General features: G+C 45.4%; 1 protein-coding gene across 1 annotated transcript; it reads left to right on the plus strand.

Annotated features, from left to right (window-relative positions):
• The first annotated feature begins 1,191 nt into the window (after positions 1-1,191).
• On the plus strand, positions 1,192-22,576 carry Ddx19a (DEAD-box helicase 19A). The gene is made up of 12 exons (XM_021169953.2): positions 1,192-1,340; positions 5,351-5,399; positions 7,070-7,120; positions 7,976-8,111; positions 14,481-14,573; positions 17,098-17,200; positions 17,511-17,625; positions 18,391-18,568; positions 18,895-19,132; positions 20,453-20,615; positions 20,960-21,151; positions 21,501-22,576. Exons 1-12 carry the CDS (start codon positions 1,284-1,286, stop codon positions 21,560-21,562), a joined length of 1,437 nt encoding a protein of 478 aa, XP_021025612.1. The 5' UTR covers positions 1,192-1,283; the 3' UTR covers positions 21,563-22,576.
• The last annotated feature ends 342 nt before the right edge of the window (positions 22,577-22,918 follow it).

Below are 22,918 nucleotides of genomic sequence, written 5' to 3' on the forward strand. Positions count from 1 at the left end.
TTCAGCCGACACCTCCAGAAATCAACCTCACAGTGGATGCAGGTGGTATGAAAGAATTTTTTAAATTCATTAAATGCAGGAGTCGTGGTACATGCCCGTAATCCCAACACTCGGGAGGCAGAAGTAGCAGAATTTCTGAAAGTTCAACACTATCCTGTTCTACATTGAGAGTTCCAGGCCAGAAGGAAGGAAGGAAGGAGGAAGGAAGGAAGGAAGGAAGGAAGGAAGGAAGGAAGGAAGGAAGAAAAGGTTAGGAAAGGAAGCAAGCCAGCTGGGTGTGAGAAGGCTAGGTTGATTCCATGACAAGCTTCAAATTGGCAGTTAAGGAGACTAGGTCTAACTCTGTTTCCAAGAATTTGGCAATTCCAGGCAAAAATCGTTTGTTTTTTGAGACAGGGTTTCCTCTGTGTAACCCTAGTTGTTCTGGAATTTGCTCTGGCCACCAAGTTCTGAGATTAAAGGCCTGTGCCACCTATGCTTAGATCATTTCATTCTTAGTTGTGTGTATCCGCATGTGTGTCTGCGACCGCATAGGCCACTAGAGAGCGTTCTTCTTCTTCTTTTTTTAATATTTATTATTTATATGTAACTACACTGTAGCTGTCTTCAGACACACCAGTAGAGGGTGTCAGATGTCATTATGGATGGTTGTAAGCCACCATGTGGTTGCTGGGATTTGAACTCAGGACCTTCGGAAGAACAGTCAGTGCTCTTAACCGCTGAGCCATCTCTCTTGAGAGCGTTCGATCCCTTGTAATCTAGGTGTTGGAGATTATTAAGGAGGAAACCGAGTTCAAGGTAGCCTTGTTTTAAAACAAGACACCTTGTTTCAAAACCAAAAAATGGGGAAGTATTTTAGTTATGAAATGAAGCGATGGGGCGAGTACTAAGTAACTCTCTGCAGAGCTCTAGGACGTTAACTCAATCAGATCGCACCTGGCGAGATGGAATTTTTTTTTTTTTTTTTTTTTCCCGTCCTCTTTTTAGCATTTCGAGACAGGGTTTCTCTGTGTGGCCCTGGCGGTCCTGGAACTCTCTCAGTAGATGAGGCCGGCCTCAAATTCAGAGATAAGCGACGCAGGACCTTAAAGTGCTAAGCTCCGCACGCTTATCTTCCTGGGGGCGGAGCGCGGGTGGAAGACGGACGCGAGGGGCAGGAACTGACGTCAACTCCGCGCGGGTCTTTTTCCGCTCCGTGTGAGTGGCACTTGGCGCGGGCTGGCGTTCGGCGCTGGTGTTGGCGGGGCGCGGAGCATCTCTGCAGGTCGGCTCGCCTCGGAACCATGGCCACCGACTCCTGGGCGCTGGCGGTGGACGAGCAGGAAGCCGCTGTCAAGTCGGTCAGTGGCCTGGCGGGGATTAGGGGACTGAGGCGGACGTGGTTTCCAGCACGGGGATCTCGGAGCCGGGCCGGCCCGCGCCCGCTGGAGTTTGCTGTGGGCGATCACTTAGCGCGGCGGATTTGCTCCGACAGCGAAGAAAACCCGCAGCAAGCTTCTTATCCGAGTTTGGACTGAAAAGTTGCTCCCGCGGTGACACTCTTCATTAAGTGTGTGAGGCCCCAAACTGGCCCTTCTCTTGACCTCTTACAAGAAATGGCAACATAAAATTCTCTTTTTTTTTCGTTGTTGAGGGATAGTTTTTGAGTGAGTTTATGCTGCCTTTCACCTAACAGCCCCACATTCATGCTTAACTGCCAAGCGGTTAAGTTTGTAGCTCGCCAGAATAACGGGTTTTGTTTGTGTTAATGCTTCACTTAGCAACAAAGGCAAACTGTCTAGTTGCTATTTTAAGTGACGTATAGTTTTTGTTAGATTGTTTGTGTGTTTTTGGAGGGGTGCGTTGGTGGGTTCGAGACGGTGTAGCCCAGGTTGGCCTCTGACTTGCTAATTAGCTGAGTCTGGCCTTGAGAGCTCCTGCATCCCTATCTCCTCCTCCTCTTAAGTGTATGAGTTACAGCTTTGCTGCCTGTGTTTTTGACACAGCCCAACTGGCTTCACTATTTACCTCGGGGTCGCCTCAAATACTTTCTTTTAATATCTTATGTTTTCTATGTGTGTGTATGGGTGTTTTGCCTGTTCGTATCTATGCACCACACTTGAGCCTACATATGTTAGAAGAGGGTTTTAGATCCCCCTGGAACTGGGAATTACAAACTGTTGTGAGCCACCATGTGGCGCTAAGAACCCAACCCTGGCCCCTCCGCAACAGCAGCGAGCTCTCTTAACTCTTAAACCAATTCAGCTGAAGAATGAGCAGTCGATTTTCTTAAGAAGCTCTCCTTATTCTTTGTTTTTAAAAGTTATTTGGATTTGCTTTGTGTATATCCTCGTATTTTGAACATGGATGTGCTGCATTCACGTGTGGAGGTCAGGAGGTAACTTGTGAGGGCAGGTTCTCTTCCTCCAGTTTGTCAGGCCATCTTATGAGCCCCATCTGAAGTTTCAAATCTAGTGATTATTCCTAAGACATAGTGACTGAATTTTTTTTTTCTTCAATTTAATTCTGTGTGTAGCCCTGGGTATCTTGGAATTTGCTCTGTAGACTCAGAGACTCACCTGCCTCTGCCTCCTGAGTGCTGGGACTACAGGCGTGTGCCACCATGCCTGGTGTAATTACATGTTTTGAGAAGAGGATATATAATTACATGTTTTGAGAAGAGGATCTCACTTTGATGTCCAGACTGGCTTCAAACCCCTGGAATCCAGTAATCTTCCTGTCTTAGCTGGAATCGCAGGAGAGGACCACCATATTTTTGGCTTTTAAAAATGTACTGCCAAAAACTGGGGAGTTAGTTTTGTAAATCACCCTTGCCTAGCCTGAATAAGGTCCGGGGTTGGAAACCCTAGCACTACAGGGGTTTAAAAAAAATGTATGCCCCTAATCTCATTATGAGAGGACTGTCACCAGAACTACTTAAACATCCTTGATTTGTTCTAACCATTCTGCTTATCAGGAAGCTGTTGTAACCTCCTTGAGATAAGCCTCACCACCATCACCCCAGCGTGCACATGCCGTTCACCACATAGAGTTGTGAACATTTCCTGTCCAGAGAGGCAGGATTAATCATCAGGGTCTGTGCGTGGCCAGTGAATCCAGAACAAAGGATGCCAGGCTGTTTATTGGTTGGCTGTTCCTAGCTATGGGTTACTCTTCACTCTCAAGACAGGCATGCTTGTCTACCAGCATTTCTTCCCAGCAGCTTAGTAAACGCTAACAAATTCTTGCTTTTTGATATTCTTTGGCTAGCCAGTCAAGAGAGAGCTGTGTGTTAACACATTTGTAACCAATCATGGTTTAATGGACTTGGTTTGTTTGTTTTTTTTTTTTTCTTTCATCAGGCCTTCTGGAGGCTACTTTAATTAATGTGGTTGAATTAGGAAACTCCAGATGATCTTAAATGTTCAGACCATTCCAGTTGTATATTTCTGCTGATCCATGTGTATAAATGAGGACTAACCAACCAATGATAAGTTCTGCTGTGTGATGCCTCCCCAGGTCTGCCTGCTTTCTCATGACCTCTCTCCCATTAAAGGAGAAATTGTGCTCACCTGCTTTTTCTCTAGAAAACCTGGTTCCTAAACTCTCTTACTGTTGTGGAGGTTTAGATGAGATGTTCCCCATAGACTTAGACATTTTAACACTTGGTCCCCGGTTGGTGCTGCTGTTTGGGGAGTCTTAGGAGCTTTGGCTTTGTTGGAGGAAGTATGTCCCTGGAGGCAGACTTTGTGAACAGAAATTGCCTTATTTCGATACAGTTAAAGATTCAAGCCTTCAGCGTCTGGTCCCAGTCGCCATGCCTTTGCTCTCCATCGTGGACTCTTATCCCTAGAATAACTCTAGAACCACAAGCCCAAGTGAAGTCTTCTGTAAGTTGTCCTGGTTATGCTGTTTCGTCACAGCAATAGGAAAGTCAGTAGTACACATGAGAGTGTGCATCTCCATTTCTCAAAGACTTACAGTAGGTCAGTCAGAGAGGGCAGGTGGGGGTGGGGAACAATACCACTGTCAAAGTACAGCAAGTCTGAGATCAGTACAGTGACTCTAGGAAGAGTACCAGCACACCAGTACAGGTGTGTTGGTTCACACTTTTAATTTCAGCACTTGGGAAGCTGAAGCAGGTGATCTCTTGAGTTCAAGGACAGCCAGATCTATGCACAAAGACCCTGTCTCTAAACCAGTAACCCACGATGTTAACTTAGGGATCTTGGGGACAGACCCAGGGCTGGGAACATAAATCATTTGTCGTAGTTGCTTTTGTCTTTGTTGACACAAGATACAAATCCAGGACAAGAACAAGAGTTTAAGAGTTGTGACGCACGCCTTTAGTCCAGCACTGAGGAGGCAGAGGCAGGTGGATATCTGAGTTTGAGGCCAGCCTGGTCTACCTGGTGAGTTCTAGAACATCCAAGGCTATACAGAGAGCCCTGTCATAGGAATGTGCCCCCCACCCCCCAATAGTATTTTTGGCTCCCGGTTTAAGAAGGGCACATGGTCTGTAATGGTGGAAGGCATGGTGCTGGAAAGCACGCCGTATCCTCAAGTCAGAAGGAGAGAGCTGCTGCTGCTTCTTCATTCAGTCCTCATTCAGTCCTGGACTGGGAAAGGTGCTGCCCAAATTTCAGTGTAGGTCTTCCTACCTCAGGTTAACCTTTCAGGAGTTTGCCTTCCATTGTACGTACCATCAAGTTGACAGTCAAGATTGTCATCCCACCTTCAGACCACACTCTGAGCAGTTAGTTATATGTTATTATGATACCTATGACTATGACTGTGAAATTCATAAGTCTCATCATGATCCTCAACTTCTGATCTTCCTGCCTCCATCTCTCAAGTACTGTTATCGATAAAGGCCTGTTTAACTGCCCTCAGCTTATGATGCATTTTAAACTAACTTACATTCAGGTGTTTGGTTGGGTAGGCAGGATAGATAACTTGCTGTTATTTAAGTTTGGGGTTAAAGAGGTTGGGACATGGCATAGTGGCAGCACACTTATCCAGTTTGTTTTGTGCCCTGGGTTTGACCCTGGTTTCACAAACCCAGACAAGCAAACAGAACCTTGGAGACATTCTAGAAAAAGTGTAAGTTAGAAGAAAAGCAAATGTTTGAAGCTTTTTTCTGCTGTGTCCCCATAGCATCATGATTAACCCATGCCCACCTCCTCTGCTTCTGCTGCTGAGGAAGGAAACATGAGATGGTTATGCCCGGGCCCTTGGTGCTTCTGTATTGAGTAGAACAAACCAGCTCCCCAGCCAGCTCTGCAGTAGTGTCTGCTAACCTCTCACGAGGCATCCCGCTGCCTTCCTTGGTTGGGTCTTTGGCTTACTGTTTTCTTTTATTCTTACTCAGATGAGCAGTTTGCAGATCAAGGAAGAGAAAGTCAAAGCAGACACCAATGGTGAGTCACTGGTAACTACAGACTAGGTTCCTCGTCATGGCAGCAAGCAGTGGGACTGTCATGCTAGAGTCATGCGGCACATGTCAGCCCTGGAATTAGAAATTAGAAGGCTAATGATGCCTTAAAAACAAAATCACTATTGTTCTCCTGTTTGGTGCTTGAATCTTTTGAACTATGACTGGGTTCAGGCATTGTGGCTCCCATCTGTGATTCCAATGGTCAGGAGGAGTGTTGGTTTTTTAGATCCCTCCTCCTCTAGGACATAGCAAAACCTTATCTCAGAAATAAACAAGCAAAAATCAACAACTCAAAGTATAAAAAAGCACAAGGCCCTCCTCCACGCTGTTCTAGTGCTCTCACGCCAAGGTGTCCATTTGCTGGTCTCCTCTAGCTTCTAACGAAGCACCACAAAGGTTTACTGTTTAGTCATAATAGCTGCCGGGTGCGTAGGCCTGTGCTCCCAGGAGAGGCAGAGGTAGAGACCAGCTAGAGCTACAAAGTAAGACTGTTTCTCAAAAAACATCATCCAATCCACTGCTGCTTATTGCTTCAAGGCTCAGGAGATTGGAGAAGATCAAGTGTTGCTTCTGGGAGCTTGTAGAAAGATCTTATTCCAGATCTCTCCCCTGACGCCTAGTGGTTTGCTTGGCAGTTTTTGGTATTTCTTGAGTTTTAACAATTTTTCCCAGATCTCTGCCATCACTTCACATGGCATTCTCCTATATAGCAGTCCTTCTTCCACTGATTGATTGATTGATTGATTGATTGAAACTGCTGGGGATCTATCTCACAGCCATAAACACTTGAGGCAAGTGCTCTGTCACTCCTTAGCCCTGGGCACCCCCTTTTTATATGGGCCCAGTAACATTGGATTAGGGTACACGGAACTAGTGGTATCTGCAGTAACCCCATTTTCAGATAAGATCCCTCTTTGAGGTACTGGTGACAAGGACAAGGATAGATGACTTTAGGAGTACTGGATTCAGTCCATGACACAGGAGTGAGAACTGCTAGTGACATTTTACTCTAGTTTAATTTCTCTTAGGTTGGTCATTCATTCATTTGTTTTTGTTTGCAGGGTCTTGCTCTATGACTGAGGCTGGACTTGAATGCACAGCATTTCTCTAGCCTCGGCATCCTAAGGGCCAGGATTACAGATTTGTGGTACCATGCCTGGCTCTGAATTTTTTTTTTTTTTTAAACTTTAAATCAATTTTACTGTCTTTTTTTTTTTTTTGTCTTTTTTTTTAATTAGGTATTTTCCTCATTTACATTTCCAATGCTATCCCAAAAGTCCCCCATACCCTCACCCCTACCCCCCTACCCACCCACTCCCACTTTTTGGCTCTGGCGTTCCCCTATACTGGGGCATATAAAGTTTGCCTCTCTTTTCAGTGATGGCCGACTAGGCCATCTTTTGATACATATGCAGCTAGAGTCACTGGCTCTGAATTTTTAATATTATTCTAAAGTTTCTTTTGTCTTCCAGGGTTTCTTTATATAAGGCATGAATCAAAACAGGGATTCATGCTTCATTCTTTCTGATCTCCTGGTTGTCTTTCCCAGCTCCTTATATTTGTTCACTTTAGTAGGTTTTAGTGCTTACATTGTCCCAGCCTTTAGGTGGGCTTAGTGGTTGGCTTTCTGATGACAGTTGTTTTCTTGTGTAGGTGTTATCAAAACCAGCACCACTGCAGAAAAGACAGAGGAAGAGGAGAAAGGTAACCATTCTTTGAAGTGTGTTTCCAGAGACTTCCTGTGGAGCTAGAGGCGCTCTTAACTTACGGGGACAGGGGAGTGAGGGGAGGTGAAGAGTGTGTTGTCCCTGAGGCTGTGAGAAAATGTCTTCAGAGTATCGTGTCAGGTCTGGGAAATGGCTCATTCAGTAAAGGGCCTCCGTGAAAGCTGAGCTGAGCAGCAGCATGTCTGTAAGCCTGGCACAGGGAGGAGTGCTGTGACGCAGCAGGGTGACCCTCAGCTCTCTGCCCAGCCAGTCTAACTAGTCAGCTGCAGGCTCACTGAGACGCCGTCTCAGACAGGAGGTGAAGAAGGTGCACAACCTCCATCTCTGACCTTCACATGTAAGTGCATCTTAAACACATCCATCACACACACACAGATATGCAGAACAGGTGTGTGTGTGTGTGTCCGGCTGGACATGTGCCTCAAGGGCAAAACACTTGTCTAGTGTGTGTTAGGCCATGAGCTTTATCCCCATCACTGGAAAAACAAAAAACAAAACACAAAAGGGAGTCACGATAACTAATGAGGTGATTGAGAAAGGGAGCATCGTGTGCTTGTGGCCTCAGCTATGGGAGAGGCTAAGGCAAATGAAGCTTAAAACACAAAATAGCTTAGTCAGTGCAGGGATAGGAATCCAAGTACTTAGACCCTGCAGTAGGAGGATGCTGAGAGTTCAAGTAAGACCCTGTCTCTAGTAACTTAAAATGTACAGGGAGTGGCTTCTCCAACTGGGAATGCTTGACAAGGTATCGTGCAGAGATGGGGAAAGAGCATTTCCTCAAAGATGGGAATTGTCCCCAGTGGATGAAGAAAATCTGCTCTCTTCCTGACAGAGGACAGAGCTGCTCAGTCTTTACTCAACAAGCTGATCAGAAGCAATCTTGTGGATAACACCAACCAAGTAGAAGTCCTGCAGAGGGACCCAAACTCCCCGCTCTACTCAGTGAAGTCCTTCGAAGAGCTTCGCCTGTGAGTAGTCATCAATTTGAACAGCTATTCCTCAGTCCCAATAAATCAGTTCTCAGAACTTGGTCTGGTAGCACACGCCTTTAATCCCAGCACTTAGTAGGCAGAGGCAGGGGATCTCCGAGTTCATTCTAGCCAAGACTACATAGAGAGACCCTATCTCAAAAACAACCAAAAACAAAACAAAACTCCAGCTTTTTAGATTCTTCTAGATTTTTATTTTGGCTTTAAATTTTTAAAAACAAATTATATTTATGTCTTTGAGTGGGTGATACTCCACATAACTAAACAGTGAGTGTGGGAGGGCCATGGTTTCTGGCTCAGGTGGTGGTAGAGTGCTTGCTTAGCAGACCTGAGGTCTTGTGTTTGATCCCTTGGCACTGCACAAAACAGGCATTAGGTGGCATGCCTATAATCCCAGCATTTCAGAGATCTTGCAGGCTGGAGGTCAAAACCTCAAGGTCATTCTAGGCTACACAGCAGGTTTGAGGCCAGCCTCAGACATATGAGGCTATATACATGTGTATACAGTGATAGACTTCTACAATTCTCCCGATTACCCTTTTCCTTCCAATTTAGTTTTCTCTTTTTCTTAGGCACTGGGTCTCTGAGTGGTCTGGTGGTAGTGCAGGCCCATTATCCAGCTTGAAGTTCAGGATCTGCCTGGGCTACAGAATGCATGTGGGATCTCACTATGTTGTCCTTGCTAGCCTTGGACACCTGGGCTCAAGGATCTCCCACCTGAGCCTCATGGGTAGCTGGGACTACAAGTGTGCACGTGCACCTGATTTTCTTAGTAGAGACTGAAATGCTACAGATTTATTCAACATAGCTGAAAGTCTTTTCTTTTTGTTTGTCTTTTATACTCTTAGAACTTTGAATAAAATATTGGCTGACAGGTGATTTCTGGATGTCAGGAACATGTCTAATTAGGTAAGCCCTTTGGAAGACTACAGGGTTTACAAACATTTTTATCTGCTTTTAGAAAGTGTCTGAAAAAAAAAAAAGAAAAAAAAAAAAAGAAAGTGTCTGAAGAGCCTGGATTCTGGTACTGTTGGGGTCTGGGGTTGCTCAGATAATGAAGACAGAATCTTCAAAGTCCGAAATAAGCCAGAAGCACCTTTATTCACTGTGGGAAGCACTTCTAGCGGTGGCTAGCGGTGCAGTCAGGTTTGGTGCTGAACTGCTTCCCTGAAGGGAGGGAGCAGGCTCTTGTGAAAGCATAAAACCCCAAGCAGGTGTTCAGAGGATGATAGAGAAGGACTTTGTTAGTTGGGGGTTAGTCCTTGAGTAACAGCCTGTCCCAGAATGCGGCTGATTGTAGGATGTTTATACAGGCTCAAGGCTTTTTTAATAAGGCACTGGTCTTATTTCAACTTTATGGGGCTGACACAGGCTAGATGGTTTTTACTGTAACTGAAGAGATGTAAGGCAATTACATGCAGTAAAATGGGGGCAGTGGCCTCATGCTTGGAGTTGCTTTAGGCTCTTCAGTACTGAGAATGCAATGCAACCTTTGATAGGCCAGGCTCTGAAAGAAGGGAGTGCCTAGTAATAAAATATACCCAATAGTTCTCAGAAGCAGTTTTCTTGTTTAATTATTTGAAATGAGACTGGGCTGTATAGCACTGTGTCTATAGTCAACACTGCCATACTGACCACTTGAAAATGTAGGATGGATGGAGCGCTTGTAGCAAATACTGTGTGTGAGAGAGAAACAGATTTTTCTCTAACCTGGAGCACATCCATGCAGCTGGATATCCCAGGGATCTTCCTGTCTCTACTACGGTCCTGCTATCCCTGATGTTACAGGCATATACCACTACTACGCTTTTATGTGAGCGCTGGCCATCTAAACCCAGGCCATCATGCTTCTGTGACAGTGCGTTACCAGCTGAGCTGTCTCAGCAGCCCCATTCATATCAAATGTTCCTATCACAATCCTTTTGGTTTTTTTGGTTGGGCAGTTGGTTGGTTTGGGGTTTAGGTTTTTTAAGACAAGATTTCTTTTTTTCTTTCTTTCTTTTTTTTTGGATTTTTCGAGACAGGGTTTCTCTGTGTAGCCCTGGCTGTCCTGGAACACACTCTGTAGACCAGGCTGGTCTCGAACTCAGAAATCCACCTGCCTCTGCCTCCCAAGTGCTGGGATTAAAGGCGTGTGCCACCACTGCCCGGTTAAGACAAGTTTCTTTGTGTAGCCCTGACTGTCCTGAAACTGGCTCTGTAGACCAGGCTAGTCTCACTGAAATCCACCTGCCTCTGCCTCCCAAGTGTTGAGATTAAAGGCATGTGCCATCACTGCCTGACAAAATTATATTTTTTAATTTAGATATTTTTGCATGAGTGCTTTTGCCTGCATGTATGTATGTGCACCATTTGTGTGCCTGGTACAGGAGGAGATTAGAGACTTCCTGAAACTGTAGTACCAGATGGCTGTGAGCCACCATGTGGATGCTGGGAACAGAACTCAGGTCCTCTGGAAGACCAGCCAGTGCTCTTCATCACTAAACCATCTCTCCACACCACTCCTCCTCCTTTTTTTCTTTTTTTTATTGGGGGGGGAGTGTTGTTTTTCGAGACAGGGTTTCTCTGTGTAGCCCTGGCTGTCCTGGAACTCACTCTGTAGACCAGGCTGGCCTCGAACTCAAAATTCTACCTGCCTCTGCCTCCCAAGTGCTGGGATTAAAGGCTTGCGCCACCACGCCTGGCCACTCCTCCTTCTTAAGGTCTTATTACATAGCATAAGGTAACTAGGACTGACTGGGTAGTGTAGGTTAGTCTAGACTCACAGTTATCCTCCTGCCTCAGACTCCTAAGTGCTAGGATTACAAATGGGAGCCAGTTGTCTCAACTGTATCAGGGAGGTTTGATGATCTCAGTTGTTTCCTGAGTCTTATTGAGTTCTAACTCCTTTCCTTGGAAAGACTTGCACTGTCAGTTCAGTTCTGATGGATTGGTGTCTGTCTGAAAGAACTTAGCTATGTAGCCATGGCTGGCCTGAACTTGCAGAGATCCTCTTGCCTTGACCAGCCAACTGCTTCACTTACAGAGCTAAACTACCAGTTAGAGCTTGAATTGTCCTCGTAGGTAGGTTTTCTCTTATTTAGTTGTTGGACGGAACCTCGATCACTGTTGGGTTTTGTGTGCTGTGCATGGAAATGTATGTGAGCACACTTGGGCAGAGATTGATGTTGGGTATCTTGCTGTGCCATTTCCTGCCTCTCACTGAACTCACATCTTACCTGTTGGTTAGACTGGCTGCCGAGCAAGCTGGGGATCCAGATCTCACTGCCCATTTCCATACACTAGGGGTGCAGACACACGCCTCCATGCTCAGCCTGGGTTGTTGTTTACTTACAGATCTGACATGCAAAAGACTGAACCAGTGGAACTCCTTGGGTTGCTGAATACTGACTAGGTAGTGACTGTTTAACAAGCACGTCAGCGGCTACCTTTATTACCCAATTGAGAATACCAAAGGGTTTTGTTGTTTTGAAAATTAGCTGTGTATGAGCACCTACATATGCCAGAAGAGTTTACTTCTGAGATTCCTTCATCTTTTAAACATTTAATATTTTAAAATTTACTATTTTTATCTTATTTAGTATGAAATTTTTATTGTATATGTTTTACAATATATGTTGTGCCTATATACACACATTATGTGTATTTGTATGAATAAATTAATTGTGTGTGTGTGTATGCCTGCCTGGGGCCATTAGAGGCCAGAAGAGGGCAGCCAGTAAGATTCCAATAGAAATAGAATTACAAACAATTATGAGCTGCCACATGGGTGCTGAGAATCTAACCAACTTTTTTTCTTTTCTTTTTTTGGTTTTTTCAAGACAGGGATTCTCTGTGTAGTCCTGGCTGTCCTGGAACTCACTTTGTAGACCAGGCTGGCCTGGAACTCAGAAATCCACCTGCCTTTGCCTCCCAAGTGCTGGGATTAAAGGCGTGCGCCACCATGCCCAGCTATAGCTAGTGATCTTTAACTACTGAGCCATCTCTAGTCCTTTTGTCTTTCTTTCTTTTTTATTGCATATATCTCTATGTGTGCATGAGTACAAATTGCACAGAGGCTAGAGTATAACTTGCGGGAGTCAGTTCCCCTATTCTATCTCTGGATTCCATTTGACAGATCAGACTTGGATCATTAGGCTTGGTAGCAGATGGTTTTACTCATAGACATCTTGCTAGTCTTCCCTCCCCCAACCCCCTTTTAAAGTCTCACTCCGTAGCTCAGGCTGACCTGGAACTCACTGTAGCCCAGGATAGTATGCTCAAGGCAATCCTTTTATTACAGCTTTCTGAGTATTGTGGTTACAGGTTTGAGACATCATGCCCTGCTATCAGCTTTTCTGTGAAAGCTGAGCATAGTAGGAAATACTGCGATCCCAGCACTCAAGGCAGAGGCAAAGGGAAAGTGGTCAGGAATGCAAGGTGACCCTCAGCAACATAGTGAGTTCAAGTCAAACTGGGTTATGTCAACTCTTTCCTTTAACAACAACAACAAAATTTAAAGCCTCCTGGCCTGACAGATGGCTCTTTGAGTAAAAACCATTGCTGTGCAAGCTGACAACCTTAGTTCAATCTTAAAACAACTTTTTTTTTTTTTTGGTTTTTCGAGACAGGGTTTCTCTGTGTAGCTCTGGCTGTCCTGGAACTCACTCTGTAGACCAGGCTGGCCTTGAACTCAGAAATTCGCCTGCCTCTGCCTCCCGAGTGCTGGGATTAAAGGCGTGCGCCACCACTCCAGGCCACTTAAAACAACTCTTGAAAATTGTCCTGTAACTTGCACATGAGCATGGGACACAGCAGGTGAAACCTGTACTCACAGATACATCATGCACTTATGCACAGTAATAATGAATACACACTCTGTGAATACAGCGGTAGTAGGCAACTTATATAAGTGTAATATTAATTGATAGTTGTTATAGAGTTACTTGAAAACTAGTTGCCAGAACTGCATCTCAGTTGCTATAGTGTTGGCCCCGCATGCAGGAAGCCCTGAGTACAGTCCCTATAGTGGGTGAAGTGTACTGGCACACTTGGGAGTGTGCCAAGTCAGGGTGTGAGGTCTACCAAGTTTCAGAACAGTCGTGGCTTCATAGAGAGACCTCATCTCTCAGAAAGAAAAACAGTTTCACAAAATATAGATGATCAGAATTAAGGATAACCTTGGATACCTGAGACACTAGTCAAAAAAAAAAAAAAACCTCTGAAAATTCCATTTTTTTAAAGAAATTCTACATTGCAACAGTATAGCAAGCAGTGTTTATTTGGAGGCTGGAGAGGTGGCACTGACTGCTCTTCCAGAGGTCCTGAGTTCAATTCTCAGCAACCACATGGTGGCTCACAGCCATCTGTAACTAGATCTGATACCCTCTTCTGGTGTGTCTGGAGATAACAACAGTATTCTTGTATACATAAAAATAAATCCTTTTTTAAAAAAGCAGTGTTTATTATAACTTATTTCATCTTATGAATTTATCACTTTTGCTGCATCCATGGAACACTTGTCATCCAGATCTGACCAGATAGGTGGGCCTGCTGAAAGCGTGGATTCTTCCATTTAATTGAGAAACTGTAGTAGTCTCAGAGTAGCATTTAATAGGGTAAGATGAGACTTTGGTTTTAGGTGGGTTTGGGTGGTGTGAGAGCTGGAAATGGCTGTGGATTAGAACCTGTCGCTGCTGGTGCATTAGACTGCAGCTTGATTCCCAGCACCCACTGCCAGCAGTGCATGGCTGCTTGTAACTCCAGCTTCATCGAGTCCAGGCTCTTTTCCTGTCTTCTGTAGGCGTGCACGTATGTGTGTGCAAACACACACATACACACACACACACCCCTATGCATACACATATGAATTCATACACATAGATAAAAATAAATCTTCTTAAAAAATAGTTTGAGTTGGGCAGTGGTGGCGCACGCCTTTAATCCCAGCACTTGGGAGGCAGAGGCAGATGGATTTCTGAGTTCGAGGCCAGCCTGGTCTACAGAGTGAGTTCCAGGACAGCCAGGGCTACACAGAGAAATCTGTTTCAAAAAAACAAAAACCAAACACACAAACCATAGTTTGGAGGTGGTGAGGTAGTTAATTGGGTAAAGGCACTTGCCACCAAGCCCAATAACCTGAGTTCAAACCCTAGTACCTTCATAGTGAAGGGAGAACGCTGACCTGTGCAAGTTGCCCTCTGACCTCCAACTGTCCGCCATGGCACATGCTCACGTACACACATACATAGAGAATAACCAAATGTGAATTTTAGATCATACCTAGGTAGATATATCTAGGGAAGGTGATAAGTCTCTAAAGACATTTTAATTGCTGGAAAACCATCTTATCTCTACCCTTCCTCCTAGGAAACCACAGCTTCTCCAAGGAGTCTACGCCATGGGCTTCAATCGACCATCCAAGATCCAGGAGAATGCTCTGCCCATGATGCTTGCTGAACCGTGAGTACAAACCCGGCTGCACCTCTTCACAGGTAGCTAAGTGTTTCACAAATGACTTTCATTGTTGCTGAGCACAAAATGGGCTGTCTGGGACATCCTGCTTCCTCAGGAAAAGAGCTTCAAAAGTGCAAAGAGAATCAGGGATTTGAACATACTTCTTGGGGGAGAGGAACGTTGAGACAGGGTTTCTTGTGTAGTTCTGGCTATTCTTAAACTTGATCTATAGACCAGGATAGTCTCAAACTCAGAGATCTGCCTGCCTCTGCCTCCCAGTGGAGGGGTTAAAGGCGAGTGTTAACTAACACTCCTGGCCTTCACATGGCCTCAGCAGTTAAGAGCACTCTGCCAGAAGACCCAGGTTTAATTCCCAGTAACCACATCATGGGTTCACAACCGTGTATCTAACTCTAGTTCTAGAGGATCTGATGCCCTCTTCTAACCTCCTAAGGGCACCAGGCATACAAGTGCTTCACAGATGTGTAGGCTAAAGATCCACGCACATAAAATAATTTTTTAAAAATAATACTTTGAAATTTTTTAGCTCTACAACAAAAAAGTATACAGAGAGATAACAGGAATATCTCTCTAGCTTTGTTCAGCATGTAAGATATAACATTAATCTAGTTGCAAGTGGAACCTCCCATAGGCTCTTCCCATCCCCTGTCTACCCCACCTGAAGCAAATGCCTTCCTGACATGGGTTATCTCCTGTGTGTCTTTAAATACTTTCACCGTGTTCATAGGTGTCTAATGCTCTGAAGGGTAGCTTGCATATTTTTAAAACCTAGATAAATGATATTGCATTTTGTAGAATTTTTTTTTCTTCCTTCCTTTTTTTTTTTTTTTGTTGTTGTTTTTTTGAGACAGGGTTTCTCTGTGTAGCCCTGGCTGTCCTGGAACTCACTCTGTAGACCAGGCTGGCCTCGAACTCAGAAATCCGCCTGCCTCTGCCTCCCAAGTGCTGGGATTAAAAGCATGGGCCACCACTGCCTAGCTGTAGAAGAATTTTTATTTTATTTTTTTTTTTTTGGTTTTTCGAGACAGGGTTTCTCTGTGTAGCCCTGGCTGTCCTGGCACTCACTTTGTAGACCAGGCTGGCCTCGAACTCAGAAATCCGCCTGCCTCTGCCTCCCGAGTGCTGGGATTAAAGGCGTGCGCCACCACGCCCGGCTGTATAGAAGAATTTTTAAATCTCAACTTTTATTTTTGCTTGTTTGTCTGCTTTTGATTTTTGTTTTTTTGAAATAAATATCACTATGTAGCTTTGGTTGTTCTGGAGCTCACTCTATAGAGCAGCCTGAACTCACAGAAATTCACTTGCTTCTGCCCTGAGTACTAAAATTAAAGGCGTGCAACCACCACACCTGGCTTCAACTATTCTAATGACAAAACACCATGGTACTAGGTCAGGTGATGTAGATTGTAAAGGTTCCTTCTAAAACACCCAGTAGACCTAGTTATAAACTCAGTATGTAGAAGTAAGGTCATGGATCATGAATTTGAGGCCAACACCCTGAGCTAATAATAAGACCTTGAAGAAAGAAAGGAGAATTAGCCAACTGAATAAGAGTCTTAAGTCAGCTGTGTAGGTGGGAAGAGAGAATATCCAGAAAGCTGGACTTAGGGGCATGGGATAGCTCAGCAGAGAACACCATTGCGGCTTCGGTGGCCTAGATCTTACTCCGCAGTCTTGATCTCTCTGGGATACTTTGGGCATTAAAATTAGAATATTTCAGAATCTGGAATGAGGATTTTGTTGGTGTGAACCCATCTAAATAATAATACTAAATAATACCTTTAAAAAAAAACTAACATAGAATAAAATGGAGCTATGAGGTAGCTCAGAGTACATGCACATTCCAATAATTGACACCTGTTAGATGGATCCCTGGGACCATGTGGTAAAAGGAAAAAACCAACTCCTAAAAACTGTCCTCTTCGTTCACACTCACATAGCTCCACTCCCCAAAACACAAAGCACAGAAACGTAATTTGTAAATCTTTGAAAGGGGCTGGAGAGATGCCTCAGTGGTTATAAGCACTTCCTGCTCTTCCACAGGACCCAGTTTTGGTTCCTATTACCCTGTCAGGTGAACCACAGCTTCCTGTGACTCAAGTTCTAGGAGATCTGACATCTGATTCCCTCTTCTGGTCTCTGTGTGTACTCAGCCACACATACATGGCATTCTATACACAGATATAGAGGCGTGCATAAATGAATCAAAGCATTTTTAAAATGTAGGGGTTGAAATGAAGCTGGTGGCACATTACCGAATGAAATACTGTGTGAAAGTTATTTTCTGTTCAGTGCAGAAACATAGGTAATAAAAAGAAACTTAAGTGGATTTTTTTTTTGAGACAAAATCTCACCATGTAGAATTGACTGTCCAGGAATTTGGTATGTAAACCAGGCTGCTCTCACACTTAGATCTGCCTGTGTCTGCCTTCTAAGTGCTGGGATTAAAAGTGTAGATCACCACACCTTGCTCCAATAGTTATTTTATTTCTGTTCTTTGTCATTGCAGCCCACAGAACCTGATTGCACAGTCCCAGTCTGGTACTGGGAAAACAGCTGCCTTTGTCCTAGCTATGCTCAGCAGAGTGGAACCAGCGGACAGATATCCTCAGGTGAGTGTTAGAAGCCTGGGGGCTGTTGCTTGCCTGCCCTGAGACCCAGTAGAGCCATGTGATGAGGTGTAACTTGTGTTGGCACCTCAGTCTTGGACTATCTCAAAGCAGTTAGTGCTCCATGCCTTGACAGGGGAGGATTCTTATGGAGGCCTCAGCTTTAAGCAGTGATTTCTATGGCCTCCACTGATGCAGGGTTCCTTACTGACAGCATTTGTTCAACAGGTCCTGCTTGAGGAGTAGGTCCCTGCATTATTTCAGGAGGCCGGTTGTCTGTCACTAAACTTGCCTTCTGTGATTTCTCTGCTAGTGTTTGTGCCTGTCCCCAACATATGAGCTGGCATTACAAACAGGAAAAGTGATTGAGCAGATGGGCAAGTTTCACCCAGAATTGAAGCTAGCTTATGCTGTTCGAGGCAATAAATGTAAGTATAAGGGAGGAGGCCTAAACAGAGATGGAATTTGTAAACTTGGGCTCATGCCTGACCACTGGCTTAATTTGTTAAAATGGAATGTTAAAGTGAACATGAATTAGATTAAACTTGACCTAGCTTAAATTTCAGAGACTGTGTGTCATGGGCTTGTGTGTTGTAAACTAAAGAGATTTATCCTAGGAAAACTACCTGTACAAGTAGAGTCTCCATAGACCAGAAAGCAGAACAGAAAGGCTGCCAGGATCCTTGACTCAGTTACCAGCTTAGGACGAATTGAGTGAACTGCATGGGAGAGTAGATAATACGAAAAGACACACAGGGGCCAGAGAGATGGCTCAGCGGTTAAGACCACTGACTGCTTTTCCAGAGGTCCTGGGTTCAACTCCCAGCAACCACATGGTGGCTCACAACCATCTGTAATGGGATCTGATTCCCTTTTGTGGTGTGTGTGAAGACAGCTACAGTGTTACTCACATACATAAAATAAGTAAATCTTTTTATAAAACATACATATAGCTGGGTGGTGGTGGCACACGCCTTTACTCCCAACACTTGGGAGGCAGAGGCAGGCAGATTTCTGAGTTTGAGGCCAGCCTGCTCTACAGAGAGGACAGCCATGTGTGTGTGTATGCTCCCCAAATGATGTGAAATCTGAAAGTGACTTGTTCTGACACTTCTGAGACAATAGAGAAGATTTTTATTTCCAGAGCTGGCTTTCTCTTTGGAACATGTAAAGAAAACTTATCTTTTCCACAGTGGAGAGAGGTCAGAAGGTGAGTGAGCAGATTGTCATTGGCACCCCCGGGACCGTCCTGGACTGGTGCTCCAAGCTGAAGTTCATTGACCCCAAGAAGATCAAGGTGTTTGTTCTGGACGAGGCTGATGTGATGATAGCGACTCAGGGCCACCAAGACCAGAGCATCCGCATCCAGAGGTAGGAACTAGAGCCAGGAAGAACTGGCCAGAGCTCCTCTTGCATCTTTGAGTTCTTTGCTCTGCTCTGTGCAGCTGCATTGGTCTGGTGGGCCATTTGCACAGCAGCTGTCACCATGCTCCCAGCATGGGTTGGGGAGAGAGGCCTGGGTCCCTCACTCAGCCCCAGTGCCATGCTGGGTCTGCTCCTCCCGGTCAGGATGCTCTCTGCCCACCTCAGCCTGCTGCGGCTGCAGCCCATCCAGAATGGGGAGGCTGAGCTTGTGTTCCTTCCCTCTGGCTCTACTGCCTTGGAGTCTTGCAAAGTGCCCGGACCTCCACTTGCAGGATGCTGCCCAGAAACTGCCAGATGCTGCTTTTCTCGGCCACCTTTGAAGACTCGGTGTGGAAGTTTGCCCAGAAGGTGGTCCCAGACCCCAACATCATCAAGCTGAAGCGCGAGGAGGAGACTCTGGACACCATCAAACAGTACTACGTGCTCTGCAGTAACAGAGAGGAGAAGTTCCAGGCCCTGTGCAACCTGTATGGGGCCATCACCATCGCCCAAGCCATGATCTTCTGCCATGTGAGTAGCTGTCCTGGCCTGCTCAGATGCACAGTCCCTAGATCGTTCAGCCTGTCACTCAAAGGGACCAAATACTCTGTAGCAAGGAACTAGCTTGTAGGAATGGAGAAAATGGTTTCTTTAGTGGTCATGTTGTAGGGGTTATATAAGTTTAACACAGCATTCCTAGATGGGTGTCTATTTGTAGGGATATGTTCCTGGAAAATCTAAACAAAGCTGCTGCTGACTCCTAGGAAAAAGGAAGCAACGGAACAAGCTGGCTCTTGTCCCAGGATGAAGCCCTTGAAAGTAGTGTTAGGAGACAAGAGACACATCCTCTCTGTCAGTACAAACATTCCCCTGTGCTTTCATTTGCTGGGGGATTTTGTTAGTTTTCTTTATGTTGTTTTTCAAGTCAGGGTTTCTCTGTGGAGCTCTGGCTGTCCTGGAGCTCTTTTCAAACTAGGCTGGCCTCACTCTCAGACCCCTGAGTGCTGGGATTAAAGTTGCAGTATATTTTTTGAGCTACTGAGGCATCATTGCTCATGTTAGCTTAAAGTTGTGCATTCAGTAGTTCTGTCTCAAGACTCCTCTACCCAGAACCATCCCTTCATGTCTCAGACATTGCATGTCTGACTTTTTTTCTTCATGACATCTCAGAGAATGAATGCAGCTAATGGGGTAATAGAATTATAGAACGTCTCTGATTTCCCCAACTCCTTTTGTGACCCATTCAGGTTTGTGGTTTTTGGTTTTGTTTTTTTTGTTTTTTCGAGACAGGGTTTCTCTGTAGCCCTGGTTGTCCTGGAACTCACTTTGTAGACCAGGCTGGCCTCAAACTCAGAAATCCACCTGCCTCTGCCTCCCAAGTGCTGAGATAAAAGGGGTGCACCACCACCGCCTGGCTTTCAGATTTGTTTTTGAGGTAAATGGCTCACTGTGTAGCTCAGACTAGCCAACTTAAATCTCTTCTACCTCACTTTCCCAAGACCTGAAATTGAAGTTCTTTTTGTTACATTTACATATTGTGTGTGTGGACATATCACAGTATGTCAGGATATCTGAGGACTCAGTTCTCTTCATCCGCCACGTGAGTCTCTGGATTCAAACTCTAGTCAGCAAGCTTGACAGTGAGTTGGAGCCCACTGCACCATTTCAGCAGACCCCAGTGTAGTGTTGTAGTGAAAATTTTGTAAAATTGTTTCCCTTGTGACACTTTTGCTTACTGTTGTACTATCAGGTTGGCAATTTTACTGTTTAATGATTAACTGGTTACAGTCTAGATCCACAGTCTCTTTAGGTACTAATATTTCTTACATATTTGTTTGCTTGTTTTTCCAGACCCGCAAAACAGCTAGCTGGCTGGCAGCAGAGCTCTCAAAAGAGGGCCACCAGGTGGCCCTGCTGAGTGGAGAGATGATGGTGGAGCAGAGGGCTGCCGTGATCGAGCGCTTCCGAGAAGGCAAAGAGAAGGTTCTGGTGACCACCAACGTGTGTGCCCGTGGTGAGCAGAGACTGGCCCCGTTCACCAGGCTGGGGGCCCAGGCCCTGTGAGCAAGAAAAGTTCTTGTCTAGTGGGGGTGGAGGGTTTGAAGGACATTCCTTCCTAGGAGAGGCTGGGTGGAAGGGAAGCCCGCAGTCTGCCTTGGTGGGAAGGTTTCCAGGTGCTCCCTGTCTTGTAGACTTGTGTCCTGCGGCCTCAGCTACAGACCCTCTTTAGTGGTGTGCGCTTTAGTGGCCACATGCCAGATGTGACCTGTTCCAGCCAGTGTCTTCAGCCCAAGTGTGTACGTGTGGCTGATGGTGCCCCTCTGTCTCCTGCCTGCCTCCCCCAACCCCTCTGTACAGGTATCGATGTTGAACAGGTGTCTGTGGTCATCAATTTTGACCTCCCTGTGGACAAGGATGGGAACCCAGACAATGAGACCTACTTGCACCGCATTGGGCGCACTGGCCGCTTTGGCAAGAGGGGTCTGGCAGTGAACATGGTGGACAGCAAGCACAGCATGAATATCCTCAACAGGATCCAGGAGCATTTTAGTGAGTGCCGAGTTGGCTCTGCCTGGATCCCTTTCAGAGGGGGTGTGGGAGAGGGGAAGTTTTCATGGTCCCTGAGGTGAGCTCTGTCCCTGCATATCAAGGGCTCAGGGGCTGCAATATCAGTGCCCTGGGACCAGGCTGGGAGAACCTGACTTCCTGGGAAGTTGGTAGCCATGACCAGAGCCCTGATGCTATCTGCTCAGGCTCAGGAAGCCTGCTTGTGCCTAGAGGAAGCATCACTGTCCCTCAGGGAGGTGCCTCCGCAGACTGCCATGCTGTCCTGGGTGACTTCTATTGCATTTCCTCGGTAGTTCATGGTGGTCTTCCTGTCTTTTCTTTCTCCCCTCAGATAAGAAGATAGAAAGATTGGACACAGATGATTTGGATGAGATTGAGAAAATAGCCAACTGAGGCGCTTCTCCATGGGCTGGCGCCACCCTCAGCACTCCCTGCCTGGGAGTCTAGTGCTTTCATGGCATAGGCCTTGACAGGCCCCTCAGAGACCACGGGCTGAGTAGAGACTACCTACCTCATTCGGAATTACGTTTGGACTTGACAAATTTGTGCAAATAGTATGGGGTAATCTAAGAAAATTTACAATTTAGAAAATAGCCCTGGCTTGGTGTGGTGGTGCACACTTTTGGTCCCAGCACTTGGAGGGTAGAGACAGGAGGATCTCCGTGAATTACATGCCAGCCTGCTTTACTAAATGAGTTCTAGGACAGCCAGAGCTATGTAGTGAGCCCCTGTCTTGAGGAAAGAACTGAGTTCTCGGCACTATTCCCCTTTAAAGCCAGTTTTCTCTTGTATGGTAATATGGTTGCTAATGCTTGGGCTGCAGGCCTTTATGTACACTGGCTGGCTCCCTGTGTTTTGACCAATCCTCAACCTTGAATAAATGAGAGGAAAAGGCAGTTCAGAGAGGTCAGGAGAGACACTGCTATAGTTCACCTGCCTCTGATAGAACCAGTAGAGACACTCTGTTCTCCATTTACCCCCACTCAACCTCCCTCCCCCTGGTGTAACGCCTTGGTTATGTCTCTATTCTTCAGATTGGCAGACAGAATGGAAGTCAGCAAATCACAAACTCGAGGGTCATAGACAGTCCCATTGAAGATGGAGGTGTCTTTCCTCCTGTTCAACTAGTCTGTGCCTGGCTCCATTGTTTGGTTCCAATCCATGGGATTTCATGCCACGTAGCAACTTAGAAAGGAAGTTATGACCAAGCAAAAACTCTCAACTATGCTATTAGCAGATTTATGGGTTACTTCATACATTGTATGAATCAGATTTGATAAATCAGTGATATCACAGCATTCTCAGAAACTTTAAAGTAATTATGAGAAATTTTGCTAATCATGATTTGTTATTTGTATTTTTCTGCTTACTAGACTAATATATGCTCATTAAAAATGTGTATACGAATGTCTGTGTGCACTTGAGGCACCATAGCTACCAGCCTACTCAGCATGTCCCTCTGTCTCTTCTGTCTTCCACAAGTGTGAACACTTCACACTAGTTTGTAAGCTGTTGGTTCACTTGTATGCCCATCTCCTCTGGAAAGTAGCTGTCACCCTCATGTATAGCCACCCTGGCCCAGGTTTCAGAATTCCTCAGAGGTAGGTGTTGAGGGTTTATAGCATGTTCTGTTACCTACAGTGACAGTGACTGGCTCAGTCCCTGTCTTGGACCACAGGGGGTAGAATTCTTGGGTCAGAGTTGGAACATTTGAAGTCACAATTCACCAACTCTGTAGTATCCTCCTTC

Source organism: Mus caroli, unplaced genomic scaffold (assembly GCF_978045245.1).
Source record: "Mus caroli unplaced genomic scaffold, Mus_caroli_1 scaffold_10, whole genome shotgun sequence".
Lineage (NCBI taxonomy): Eukaryota > Metazoa > Chordata > Mammalia > Rodentia > Muridae > Mus > Mus caroli.